The sequence below is a fragment of the Hipposideros armiger genome, unplaced genomic scaffold, assembly GCF_001890085.2.
Source record: "Hipposideros armiger isolate ML-2016 unplaced genomic scaffold, ASM189008v1 scaffold_716, whole genome shotgun sequence".
Classification (NCBI taxonomy): Eukaryota; Metazoa; Chordata; class Mammalia; order Chiroptera; family Hipposideridae; genus Hipposideros; species Hipposideros armiger.
In genome coordinates, this window is record NW_017732066.1 from 493530 (window position 1) to 508347 (window position 14818).

The 14818-nt window shown below is 36.0% G+C and overlaps 1 protein-coding gene across 1 annotated transcript in view; it reads left to right on the top strand.

The window, feature by feature from the left end:
- The window catches only part of MRPS9 (mitochondrial ribosomal protein S9), a 63890-nt gene that overhangs the window by 45532 nt on the left and 3540 nt on the right, over nt 1–14818 (top strand). The window contains exons 6-9 of the mRNA XM_019627164.1: nt 6992–7077; nt 7910–7985; nt 10335–10500; nt 11461–11569. Coding sequence (XP_019482709.1) covers nt 6992–7077; nt 7910–7985; nt 10335–10500; nt 11461–11569 — 437 coding nt within the window. The remainder of the gene's footprint in view (nt 1–6991; nt 7078–7909; nt 7986–10334; nt 10501–11460; nt 11570–14818) is intronic.

Sequence of the window (14818 nt, forward strand, 5' to 3'; positions counted from 1 at the left end):
ATGTCGTTGACCTACTGTAATTGTGTGAGGTATGGCAGTCATTGGCCAAGCTTTTTGACACACACAAAAGAAAAAAGAAACAAACAAACCAGATTTAGAGCATGTATGCAGTTCTGCTACGAGACCTTTCTGATATCGATTAACCTTTTTGTCTTCTATGCCAGATCTTTTTTTTATTAGCATTTGCTCACTGCATATTAAGCTTGTGTATTACATTATAGCAACTGTTAAAAGATAGTCCCGATGCAGCTTATAAAGCATTATACATTATCCTTAACTAGTGAACACTTTCCAATTGGCCAATCTAACTTTTGTGGAGAAGTGGGAAGGTTTTTGAGGAAAGATGAGGATAAGAAGGAAGAAGCAACATATTGTTCCTGTCCAGAAATGAAGCATGTTAGGAAAGTGTAAAGTGAAGAAAAATATGCTGATCCGTGAGGGGTCTCAGACTCTGTAAACGTGTTACATTCTAAGGGTTTGTTAGCAGGTCAGTTGGAACTCCCATTTTCCTGTGAGTACAAGGATACCTGTCTTCAGCTCCCTGGGAAAGTCAACAACAACCCATTTATTTTATATTTTAGTAAGTATGATGTACATATATAATGAAAAAAGTGTAAAAACAGTACTAACAAGTAGTTTCTTCAGCAGTAAAAAGTCGTTTAAGTAAGAAGAAATGAGAGACTTAAGGAGTTTCTCAAAGGATCGTTGAGTACTGAAAAGGGAGCGCCATGCTCGACAACATGGGCTTGTGTGTTTTTTCACCCAAAATGGATGCTTTTCCATTTCCTTAACAGCCACTTACCCGGTAGAACTTGTATACTTTTCAGACAGTATGTAGAGTTTCAGTTTAGGTTCAGGAGCAGAATGAGAAATAGAGAAAGGATAAAAGAAGTTTCCTGAAATAGCTGAGCAAAAGCGTAAAGGAGAGGGTAGAATTTTTAAAAGAGAAATGTCTGCAATAAAGAAAATGCTATACCGTCTAACAACTGAGTTGTAAATAGCCCAGGTCTAGATGAAGGACGAGTAAGGGATAGGCCAGAGAGGTGTGCCCTTTGTGGGGGCCAGCCTGCCAAGGGTGCCCCTTGCCCACGGCAGCTGAAGGCTGACCAGGCCAGCTGAGCTGGTGCTGAAGGGGAGAGTGGGTTATATTCGTGAACAAGACGTTGGCGACCTGGGTAGTCATGGCAGAGTTGGTGCAGGTCCTTTTAATTATAAGAAAAATATTAATTCAGTTTTACTCATTTAGTTAATATATATATATGTTTCTGAAATTTTTTTAATTCACTCACTAGAAATGAGTTGAAAATGACTTAAAACTCATTATGGGAAGTGATAATTTCACTCTGAAGTAGGACCCCTTTTGTAAAATACGATTCATTAAGTCAGGGAATGTCTATAATGCAGCCTGTCCCAGAGTGCTTTCTGAGAAACACAGGTTATAAAATAGTCTCCAAGAAAGGGTCTCTGAATTAAGTTAGTGTGGGAATGCTGCCTATTGCGTGTGGGGACACTGATAAGGAGATACTTACTAGTGTGATGAAACCAGTACTTGGGAAAGGCTGTAGAGAATATTGAAAACTGTAAGTTGTTAAATATATTAAGTATTTATTGAAATTTGACATAAACTGCCCTCCCCAATCTTTAATATAAGGTTATGCATCTCTCAAAACTTCACTGCGAATGTAGCATCACATAGAATTCTCATTGATAGTTTAGGATGAGTTTTAGAATAAACAATGGAGTATTGTCTAATTGTTGCTATAAATTGAAGGAATTACATGGTCACAGATGAAATTTTTACCCCCCCAAAAAAATATAGATAGATATATCTATATCTATATCTATATCTATATATATATAGATATAGATATATAAAATTAGGGAATAAGTAGATCATTGTATACTTAAACTGCTGTGCTAAATTGAAAAAAAAATGTTTAAACATGAAAGAAAACCAGGTAATTCTAATTCTGATAACTTATGTACAAACAGGATTCATTTGCCTTTTGGAGAAAGCTCCTGGCTTATTTCGAAATTCTCCCATTTGTTTAAAATGACTTAAGTGACCTTCCTTGTTCGTGCTCATGAAGCGTGAGAAGAGCAGCCCCAGGAGAAGCGTGCAGCTTCATTAGGGGAACATTCCAGACTCCATGAAGCACACGTCCTGGGGACTGACTGAGTCACAGAATTCTTACTTCGTTTACATCTTGCTCTCGTAACCTTGTGGTAAATGTTTAAAACTCTTGATATAGCGCTCTTATCTGTAAAACTGGAATGAAAATAGTGACCCTTCTCACAGTGAGGTGTTGTGAAATAACTACTTTACAACTATGTAAAGTGCTTATTTTTAGAAAGCTACAGACTAGTGCTGACATATCTGCATGCTGTTTTAAGACTTTTCTTGACAGCAGGAGTTAATTCAGTAATTAATTCAGCAATAGAAATTGCTGTTCCAGAAGTACCTTTAATATACATTTTCCTCACATAGGAATAATTACCACTGTATATTTTGCATGTTCCAAATGTAACAATTAGGAAAATTATTTCTTAGAAGCTGATTCAACTTATTGCCTCTGTTGTTTTAATCAGATTACTTCTTTTATAATGGTATAATTATTATAGTATGTGGTAGAGCTTTAATTTGAGTAGTAAAAATAAATGGTGTCTGAGTTGCACACGCTTTTATGTAATTACTCCTGGGTGTATACTTTCGCAGAGTACTTTTCTACATGACCTATATGTGAGACTATTTCCTTTTTTATGTTGGCTAGCACTACATGATTTATAAACTATATAGCATACTGTATTTACAAAGAGATAGCAAGGATCTGCAATGGAAGTGTATCACTTGGAACTTTAGATAAATAGCAGAAACCTTGATAAATGAATTATATTTACATTTATTTCATTTGATTTTATATATGCCAGTAGCCAGAAGATTGAGAAGATCCTTATTTAGGAAATTGATTTTCTGTGATTTTTTTTTAAACTTATTTTAAGTCAGTTATTTTTCTGTTATTGAACTAGTATCTAAGATGTTAATTACAATTAGTATGTTATTGTATATGTGTATATCAAAATACAGTTGGCTTTTCCTATACCACTCTCCCAAGAGATGTTATTTGTTTACCCTTCCTAAAATTGGAATTTCCACATGATTAATATAACCAAAACAGATTTTTGAAGACTACAATCAGATTTTTAGACCAAGAATCATATTGCTCATGCTCTTGGAAGGGTTTAGTTGAAGCACTCCTTTTCTGCAACCTGAGCATCTGGTATTTTCAAATTAGGCACCTTCTAAATTTGACTCATACATTATGGAAATCTGATGACACGAGGGGTGGATAGGCTTGCTTTGATTTTATGAAATATTAATCATAGCTGTGATTAATGATTCAGCATTTCACATCTGGGTTATTCCTGTCATATTTGAATATTATACCATTAAATACAGTATATAAACTTAGCGTAGGTGGGTCATACTAATTCTCTAGTGTCCCTTAAAAATTAAGCGGAAACTTAACAATATAACAGAAGCTACCACTGATACTCTGTGATGTTGACAGTTCCTGGCATATTTTATACCCGCAAGGATTTTTGGATGTAAATTAGTACACATCTATCTCTTCAGGGAGTTGAAGCTATAGAGTCTACTTTTCAGAGAACTGTTGTTTCTGACTAACCACGATAGAATCTCAAGAGTGGTTTTATTATGTAGAAGAGAAAGAAAAACAGAAATGATACACCAATAAAATCATTTCTCGGTTATTTGACTCTTGAATGCCATTCGTCATCCCTGCTGTCATTTCTTGACCATAAGTATAGGTCAGGCACTGTGCTAAGTTTACATATATTTTATTATTTAAAGAAGTATATGGGGTGGCTTAATGAACATTATGTAATTTGATGGATTACAGCCATCAAAGTGTAAACATTTGTTATAAAAAAATAGAATTTGCCATGTTTGAAATTTGACATGTACCATTCATGGGTTGTTTCTTCATGCTCCACCTTTTTTCTGATTATTTTACTTGCACTATTGATAAATTAATATGGAGCTAAATATAACACTGGATGGTAATAGCATAGTAGAGGAAAATGTTTTTAAAAATACAGATGTAAAAATTGCTCAACAGTCACTGGAAAATGATGGTGAATTTAGCAGCCCAGAGTTTGACTTGAAACTTACCTATGAAGCAGGTCAGTTACTTTTATTTTAGTTGCCTTGGTTATTCCAGAAAATTAAGTAGACCCTTACAAGCAGGGAGGGTATCTTATAACTGTTGTTGGTATTCTCTTGGGTTCTTATTTTCTTACCTGGATTTGAAGGATACAACATCTCTGACTTACGTGCTCTCAGAGCTGAGGACCCTGGAGCAGACAACTGAGAACTTGGCACCATCCTGTCCCCAGGGTCCCCAGATGCAGCAGTCTGGCTGGGGTCCTGCCTGCCGATGGGCCCGTGCTGGGCGCACACTGAGATGCTGTTTGCACTGTGTCTGTACCCACTTACACAAGTGGAGTAGGAGTCAGTGTGGGGTCTTTTCCTTTATTTTACCTGTTCAGAGCACTGGAGAGTTGCTTTCTAGAAACAGGTGCATAGAAATTTTTCTGATACACTATTCAGTTGGGGTCACAACTCACTATCTGAGCCTTTAACAATGAGTAAAAAATACCCTAACCAGAAACAATAAAATGAGTTTTACCAATTCTTGGGAGACAAATTGTAAAGTTTTATTTTGAGTTGAATACCAGGTACGTGTTCTATATGTGGGTGGCTCACATTAGTTCTTGCTTTCTTTAGGGTGGAGAGTTGTTTGTTGTAAATTGTCAGATACATTCTTCTGCTACAGCTGCTGGATTTGTGCTTTGGATATAGTTGTAGAGATAGTTATCCTTTATATGGACACTAGAATAGAATTAACTGAATCTGTCCCATTGCTATTGTGGTGAACTAGGTTCTCCATAGCTCTAGCACACAGATCCAAACTTTAGTGCACACCATTAACGCAGATCACTGGGCCCCACCCCAGAGGTTCCTTTTCAGAAAGTCTTGTGTGGGGCCTGAGAAATTACATTTCTCACCAGTTTCAGGCGTGGATGCCGTGCTGCTGCCCTGGGAACTTACGTTTAGAACTTCTGAGCTAGCTTGTTCACTTTGTTTGAAATACTCGTGTCTCCTGTTAGTTAGAATCTGTAGCTCAGCCCCAATTTTATAGCTTCTAGCTGCTGCTTCTCTTTCTGCTTCTTTTCTTGGTCTCTACTCAGCTATCAATTCTACTTCCTTTATTGAACAACAAAACAAACACTCTTATGAGTCTCCCCAGCCACAAGAAATGAACTTCTATGCCCTGAACACTGAGAGGTACATTCTTTTCTCACCTATATTTATGAAACTCAAAGGCTCAATCTTTATATCCTTATTTCTTTCCTTTTCTTTTTTTTTTTTTTTTTAGTATTCTTTGTATTCTGTCATATCTAGAGAGATAGTATACATTGATCTTGTTGATCTGGAATTGTGTCATGATAGTTGACTATAATGTTTGTATTTTTCCTTTTTTTTTTTTTTTTTTTTTAGTATTCTTTTTCCCACGAGAGAAATGGATTCCTTAAAAGAGGTGGCAGAATGATGATAATAATAAAATGCAAGCATCACTAAATACAAAGACAGTGGCTTTGTGCAAAGACACTTCTGTTAGAACCAAACTCTTTATCAGCATCATTGTAGTGTATACAGCAGTCTCATCAGAGCCCATAAGAAATTGCCCCCCCAAACTTGAAATGATTAAGACTATTTTGAGATGTGGAAGAACGTGTCTATCAGTAATAACTTGTGTTTTCCGACATCAGCTAGTGATACTGGAAGGTGTCATCATGAGCATGAAAAAAATGTCATTTCTCTTTTTTTTAATTAAAATGTATTGGGATGACTGGTTAGTAAAATTACATAGGTTTCAAGTGTGCATTTCTATAATACATCATCTATATATCACATTGCATGTTCACCACCCAGAGTCAGTTCTCCTTCCATCACCATACATTCGACCCCTTTTATCCTTTTCCATTCCCCCTTCCCCTCCGGTGACCACTAAACCATTGTCTGTGTCTATGAGTTTTGTTTTGAAAAAAATGTCATTTCTGTCATCTCTGAATAATCTTTTGAAAATGCCTGTTTGTTCATTCGGTATTAGTATGGTAGGTTATGCATAAATTGTAAAGGAATATGCACATATTGGATGTGAGTCTTCAAATACTTAAGTTTGCTTAAACAAAAAACTGGGAGACAATTGCATTATTCTGCTTGTTGTAAACTCATTTCCTGGAGAATATATTTCACTGATAACCTTTATTGCCAAGTTCTAACAAAATGGCAAATTTTCCCTTCTTGCATTACAGTTTAACAAGTGATATGCAGCCACAGACTTTGTTAGGAAGTAAACTAATGAAAGAAATCAACTAATGAAAAATAAATATAATAGAAAATTGTTTTTAAGATACAAACTTCATAGTGACGACTTAAATATTATATAAATATTAAATATTAGATAAGTAGTTCAGCTGTAAATACCATAACTTTTACTGGTTAATTCTCTAGGTTTAAAGTGTGTATTGCTATATAAATTAAGATTTTTTTTCTAAGGAAAATTTTTATTCCTGTTGGTGGAACAGTAAGGAAAATAAATAGTTTGTAGCTTTGGTTTATTTTCACCAACCTCACTGGAGTTGTTTCTTAGAGAGTTGTTTAAAACTCAGTTATTTAAAAATCAATTAATGTATGTATGGCACTAAATTCTCATTGAAATTACTCTCATCATTTAGTTTGAATAAGAAATGGTATTAAAAATCAAATTTCAGTATTTTCTGTGCAACTGGATTATTTGAGGAGGTCACTTTCGAAATGAGGGATACTCAAGGGAAAATATAAAGTAGAAGTAATGAATGACATACCATCTCTCTTATTTTAGCATGTATATTTTATTTACCATAGGACACATATGGAAAGCTACGTGAAGTAGAAAAGCATCAAAATCAGTTGCAAGACAAAGGTCTGTTTCCAGAAAAAGCTAAAACCAAGTAAGTTCTTTTCTTGCATTAAAATATATGAAAAATTTGAACTAAAAACGTGCCACTTATCATTAGTGTTTTTTAAGCATACCTTAAGCCTAAAATATTGGTTCAGTATTCCAGCATTAATCATTAAAGTTAGGGGTCAAAATAACAGGTGATTTTTTGGTTTGGGAGGAAGTAAATATTAAGGTTATTTTATGTTACTTCATTCCATATTTATATATTAAATGGTATTTAATTACTATATTTGAGTATGGTATCCTCAGAAGTTTTATATATATTGCTGCACAGTTACTTAACTTACATCCTTTAATTTGGGGGAGTATTTCAAGGTTTGTGCTTCCATTTAGCAAACAATAATAGATTAGATCTATCAACCTGAGCAGCGAGTTTTCAGTTTCAGCCTGGTTATTCGTATATTTCTTCTTACGCAAAGATGCGAGTCTTTGAATACAAACCCTGGCCCTTTATTTGGACTTTATTAGTACTTTAGCCCATTGACAGGTTAACTTTGTGACCACAACATCTCCTTTGAAGTAAATTATGAAAAACAAGTGACATATTAATTTTTAAGAAGTCTTGTGGCTTTTAATATGAAATGAGTTCCAGTGGCGTGGTAACTCTTCAAATGAAACATTTGCTAACTGGGTATCTTTTCTGAAGTAAATTGAGGAAATGAAATAATGTGTCAAAAAATAGTTTACTTGGATAAAATTTTACAGCTATACAATACAAAAATTTATTTACCAATCAAAAATCACTACTACATGTGGGATCTTTTGTGATATAACTAATTGCATGGTTAATTTAAAAGAGAATATATGTGATATTTTAACAGAGACCTGATTACCAGCAGATGGCTGATTAAGGAGGAACTAGAAGAAATGTTAGTGGAAAAACTGTCAGATCAAGATGTGAGTAATTAATCTTTTTAGTTTAAGGGGACCTGTGACGTAAGAATGCAGACGGTTGCTGTATTTAGGATCTTAATAGTAATGTTCCACAGAGGCAGGTGCTTCTAAGACAATTTTCCTTTTTAAAACATATTTATAGTTGATTTCTGCCATGAGAGGGCCTTGCCTGTGGTCGGGAAGGTGACATGCTTGGCCTCCAGATCCTCTTTATGTACGAGCCATCATGTCTTCCACTAGGTCATTCTAGGAAAGCATGACAGACGTCATTTTTCATCTCCTTCAGTAAGGCAGATAGCTAATTTTACAAGCTAATGGTAAGTGTAAGGAGCTATTACAGGTTCAATAGAAAAGGAATGAAGCTCATGGTTACTTTCATACAATTTACTGCTTCCTGGCTTACCTGTGTACAGTATCTCTAAGGCCACCATTTTTCACCTTGGAATCTGCAAGACTACCTGTATCAGAATCACTTGGAATGCTGGTTTCAAAATACAATCTTAAGATACGATGTAGCTCAGAAGTTATAGGGGCTGCCACCCAGGAATCCATATTTTTCACAGACTCCGCAGGTGAATGAATGTCATAGCCTATAAAATTGGTGACCCCCTGCTTTACGCCCCAATTGGATTCTTATTTTGCTAAATGTTCTAATGTCTGCCAGTATCATCAGAGGGAATTTGATGTTTCAAATATTTTCATGTTCTAAATTTAAATTATTTCTGGAAGATCTGAGTGTACATAAATTTCAGAATTGTTCCAAGAAGAGTTTTTTTCTTCCATGGCAGTGGCTAACGTTGCTAGTACCTTGCCACCATGTAGATTTGAAGTCATGTACCAAAATTGCCCTTTTTCTCATTTAACATATTGGATAAATTAATGATTTGGAGAAGCTGCAGTTCGCTCAACTAAGGCTTCGGGCATTTGGTGAGTCATAGGCCTGGAGTTAATTTCTAATATCCAACCTGCCAAGTCAGTGTTAACGGCACTTGGATCTAACAGAAGAATCTCCCTCTGCTTCTTCCCCGAACACATCATTTCACTGTTGCCTGTTTTCTGACGGCTTTGATCTTTATAGTGCATGTTTGTTTATTTGTTTGTTTGTTTTTTTGTTTTGAAGACATCCCGAGGACTTTGTTACAGGTGTGCAGCCATGAAGACAAAACAAACACGTGCATATGTGTATGTGTCTTGTGTGCTTTTGGAGTACTGGCTATCAGAAGAAAGGCTGAAACTTAGGGCTGGTATCCAGATGAGGGAGGCAGGGGTGGTCACGAGCAAGGCTATGTCATACCTGCAGTTAGCCGTTGGAAGGCTCACCGGTAGTCACAGAGGGTGTGAGAGAGGATAGCTGAGAACAAAAGACATAGACCTGTAAATGGAGGGTACCATAGGTGTCTAAGTGTCTCACCCTTACTTAGAAAGTTGCCTTCTCTTTTATTGTAACATCACAGGAAGCAGTAAATGAAGCAGTCCTCTTAGTCTTACTGGTGAGATTTTTATATGTTTCAAATTATTAATAGCAGGTTTTCACGCTAAAGGCAATGGTAACAAAGATGGGTGTGATTTTTAGGGTTGGCAAAAACATTAAATGAGGTTATCAAAAACTGGGTTTCACACTCCATATTAACTAAGGATCTCAAGTATTAGTTGTTTCCTTCTGCATAAACACTTTAGAATGATTATTCTGACTTCTAATTTTAAGGGGTTAATACCAAGTTGTTTACTTTCTAATCACATGTTCGAGAACTATTAAAAAAAATGTGCAGAGTAGCAAGGATAATTTATTTCAAGAGGTTGCCCTTTAAGTCAAGTATCTCTTGAATTTTTAAATAGCTTGATTGTTCGGTTTTAAAGGAAATCATAAACATTAAAGTAACACAGCTTGAACAGCTAAAGATATATTTGCCAAATGTATTATGAAATATAATTTAAGAGGTGCATTTTCTCAAAATCAAACTCTTCCCATTTTACTATACATAACTTACTGAAAATTATTTATGAAGCTCCTCTTGATACAGTTCTAATAAAAGAGCAGAAATTACACTTGAAGATCATCTAAATATTTTTTTGGAAATGAATTTAAATCTCAATTTCATGTAATCAAAATACAGAGAAACAGACTTTTCTCTGAATGATAAATCTCTTTGTTTCTCGAAAGACAAGACTAAGCACTAAAGATCCACAGGGCAAGTGCATGCTGTTTGAAAAGCAGCGTGAAGGTGCAGACGTGTCATCCTGTCAAAATTCATCAAGAAAAGCAACACTGGAAAGACCAAGTCTATAAAAATAGAAAAAATTCATCAAATGCAATTACACTTGCGTCTTCTAATGAATTTTTATTGTCTGCAGTATGGGCACTTCATTCGGCTGCTAGAAAGATTATTGACATTGCAGACTGATGCTGCTGAAGAATTTGTACAGCGGTTTCGTAAAAGTGTAACCATTCAATCAAAGAAACAGCTGATTGAACCTTTGCAGTATGACGAGCAAGGAATGGCCTTCAGCACAAGCGAAGGTAATGACATTCTGTGGAGAGAAAATAAGTTCCGTGATGAGTGAGAAACTACAATTATTTTTATTTGCCATGGCTCTCTGGTATTCACTTAATTTGTTTGTTTATTTTTGCTCCGGCTACATTGGATTTCCTCATCTTAAAGATTCTGTTGATGTTTTTAAAAACAGAACTTTCTAATGGCGCAAGAACAAATGTGGACACATTCCTACACAAGCATATGAACACTTTTTATTTTCACATATTTGTGTTAAGTCTGTTTATTTTCACATTTTCAATTGGTGCAAACAATAAAATATTTATAATAAAGGTTTCTTATGTAAAAATGAAAGTGCTCGGTGATCAGCATGTCATCAAAATACAGTGATGTGAAAACTGAAACGTGAAAACTTCAGGTCCTCACTCACGTTTTCCTTCTGGATGCACAGACGTTTGACATGGCATAACTTTTAAAAGTCAACTTATTAAATGATATGTCTGCAACTCTTCAATGTTTAACATTGCTTTGTCATTTTCAATTAACATTTTCAGAAAAATGTGACCTTTTCCAAGGATTACTTTAATTTCTATCAATTACATTTTATCATACTTTTCAAATATTTAAAAAATTATATGATTATATATATTCTTAATATAAAAGAACACTGTAAGTTGGTTAATTTTTTTAAAAGTAGTATAAATAAATATAAATTACTTGGTTGCTTGTGAAAACTAATTTAAAAATCATTGTAGTGGTCCTCCTATGGGATAGAAGAACAAAGTTACCTCGTAATTAGCTTTATTACATTGATTTTGCTATAGTTTCCCTGTTTTGTTTTTGTTTGACTTGTAGTAGGTACAGAACTTTCCTATATACAGTGTTATATGTATTGTTTTTCAGGAGAAAAAAATTTAATGTAGCTTTACTTTCTCAAAGCATTGGTCCTTCAGATGCTTGCTCATAGAAATTTTGTATTTTTAAAGGTAAAAGAAAGACTGCGAAAGCAGAAGTAGTTGTTTATGAACATGGAAGTGGAAGAATAACAGTTAACGGAACCGATTACCTGCTTTACTTCCCTGTGACACAGGACAGGTTAGTGTCTGGTTTTGCTTTTGCTTTTTGTTTTTAAGGAAAATATGCTTCACAGTACATCATGGTCAGTTCATGAAGGCTTGTGATTTTCAGATTATATTTGTCTGAATGATTATTTCTCTTGACCAATATAATTTATCAAACTCGCTAGAGGGAAGCTATCACTATTTTTTATGTAGTTTTCCAGGTTTTTAAAAAGCATCTCTAGGATTCCTCATTAATTGAATGTCCCTCTTTTCATCATATCCTACTGGAATTTGAGTGTTAAGATATATCTGAAAACTCTGAAATGCAGAGTATGCCACAGTGTCAGAAAAGTAGATTTCCACATTTTGTTTCTCTAGTTTAGGGGTGAGTGTGCCCAAAAGAAAACAACAAAAGCCAGCCTTGGCACTTGTCATCATAAGTATTAGAAAAAGTCAGCTGTCACTTCGGAATTTTTCCTATTCAGCGGAAATCAATTATACCGTATTTTGAGCAGGCAAAGAAACCTGCCATTTATGCATTAAAATAAGAGCTCATCAGGCTTCACTTAGTTCCCAGTGCTAAATATGGCAGTTTTATTATTTGAACTTTATATCCCATGGAGAAATAAACATGGATCATAAATTGGTGTTACAATTCATCCTCTAAATATACTCATCTTAGGTCTCTTTGTGAGTTCCTGACAAAGGCCTCTTCTTGGACGGTTATTGTTTTTCCTGTAGTTACTGTCGTTATCCACAAGTAACAGATCTGCACAATCCGTTCCCCCTCCTGTTCCCCGAATGTGTGGTGGTTTTAAGGTCACTGGGGCAAAGCTGTTATGCTCCCAACGCTTGTGTAAGGAAAAGAGGACCCTGCTGATATAGTATAAGCTTCTGGACAGAATAAGTACTTCAGGAAATGGACTTTTATTTTATTTGTGTGTGTATGTCAAGAAGTAGCCCACGCTAACTCCATTTAATAGGAAGTAAACTTCTGCCATCATCCTCACGTTCTTTTCATAAGCCCTCATTTCCCTTATGAAATGCCAGAGAGACCCATAACTTCAGCATTGGGGACTGCTCAGTTTTGGCTTGATCTCACAATTAAATTATATTCTTAGAATTCATTCTTCATCTTAAATCACCCGGCATTTACTAAAGATCGTGTATGAGTCCAGTCTTCTCCTGGACATTGTGAAGATATCACAGCTATTTAAGATTGATTTCTGTCATCAAGAAACTTCCTGTCTGGTTGGAAGCCTAAGGCTGGCCTCGGTGGGAATGGGCCCAAGCCGTCTAGTCATCTTTAAGTAGTTGTGGGGACTTAGAGCAGCCATGCTAGCTGTGGCCTGGCCTTCCCTTGTGCAGGAGCAGCTCAGGATCTTACAGATTCAGCAGTGAGGTGACATTGTAGGAAGACTACCAAACCCACCGTCAGGTGATCTTGATTCTAGCTCTGTTTCCTGGCTGTGTGACCTTAGTCGTGATGCTTAAAGGTCATTTCCCTAATTGGTAGGAGAGAGTTGAACTTGATCTCTAAGACGCTTGCCTGAAAGTCAGCTGAACTGCTTGCTTACTTATCTCTCCAGGAGCCTTGCTTTAGGCTGTTTTTACACAGACAGCCACAGATGGGGATTGGTGACCGTGCTGCTTTCCCAGCATCATCGGGAGTTTTTTATTCATTCATTCATTCACTCATGTACACAGCAACCATTTGTTACTGTGTGCCTAGTACTGTGGAGCACAAAGATTATAACCTTTCTGATTTGGAAAGGCCTTTGTTCTATCAGTCAAGCAATAAAGCGACTCCTAATTGATCATCTGTACAAAAGAAATACATTCCTTACACAGCACTAACCATGTAGCAGAGGAGATAAGGTTAGCATTTTAAGCAATTAATACAAAAATAAAATATCTATCCTAAATTACATGCTAATAGAATTAGTGCCATATGAGTAGCGTTCCGAGAAGATAGAAAATTTTTTATTTTATTTTTTCAAAACAACTTTTATTATAACAAGGAACAAACAGTTTTGATTCTTTCAACTCGGTTTCACCTGGGATCCCTGAGAGGAGAGAAGATGAGTTGTGGAATATTTCCATGTCACATGACTGTTTTTGCATGTACCAGTTTATAGTCCAGATTAACTAAAATCTATAGCTATATAATCACTTTTGATTATTACCCTTTGGGTATTTTTTCATCTGTTTATAAATTTAGCATTGTACTTCAATGTACACTAGCTTCCCAACTGCTCAGACTCTTCTTAGTGATTCTTTCTTACCTTGACCACTCTAGTGATATATCTTCAGTAAATTATAAAGTATTTCTTCCTCAATTTTAGTCTAAGTTTCTTTAATAAGCATTTGTTGGGGGAATCTTAAAATTTTAGGAATTAAGACAGATAAATGTTTAAACTCCCAAGCAAGTGGGTGCGCACAGCTTGTCTTACTTAGTAGCATCACTGTGTCACTGACTTACTTCACTGTGTTAGGCAGCAGAGACTTCCTGTGACGTGTGCACGTGCTAATCCCACAGAGTCGACCTCAGCCTCTGTTTCCTCCTGGAAAAAGGAAATGATGGAATTAGATTATCAATCTCTAAATTTTCTTTAGTTATTATGATAATATGGTCATTACTTGCAACAGTACAATTTTTATAACTTTCCTGTTTTTGATTTGCTTGCTTTGAAACATTTGTTCTAAAAAGCAATGTAGATTGATGTTTCCCTGTTGAAGCAACACCCCTATTGAAACAGTACTGCTACAAATCCAGTGAAGATGCCGGTGAAGGTCGTGTATTGTACACATCTCTGCAACTGACTATTTTGCTGGTATAGTCCAAGGAGTAACACTTGCAGGTCCTGTCTGTATCCATCTTTCAGCTTCACTGTCTTACATATAATAAGCACTATTTTGGGTTTAGAAAGCTACAGTGTCAGACAAAGCAAAATACAATATCAATCACTTTTCTAAATAAAAACTCTCAGAGATATGAGACAAAAATCAAAACACTTGACAAGGGAGGTGATAAACATTGCACCTGACATGTAAGTGGTGTTCAACAAATCCTTGTTCGGTTGAGCAAGGGAGGGGCCAGGGCCACACTCGTCTGTCTGAGGTCCGTTCTCTGACCCCGTGGTTTCTTGCTTGGGACCATGTGGGCACTCCCGACTGGGGTGTGCAGTGTGTCACTGGCACCAGGCAGGGCCAGGACCCTGCAGCTCAGAGAGCTCCTGATAGGAATACGTGTTTCAGTGTGTGTGTGGGGGGAGAGGGTGGG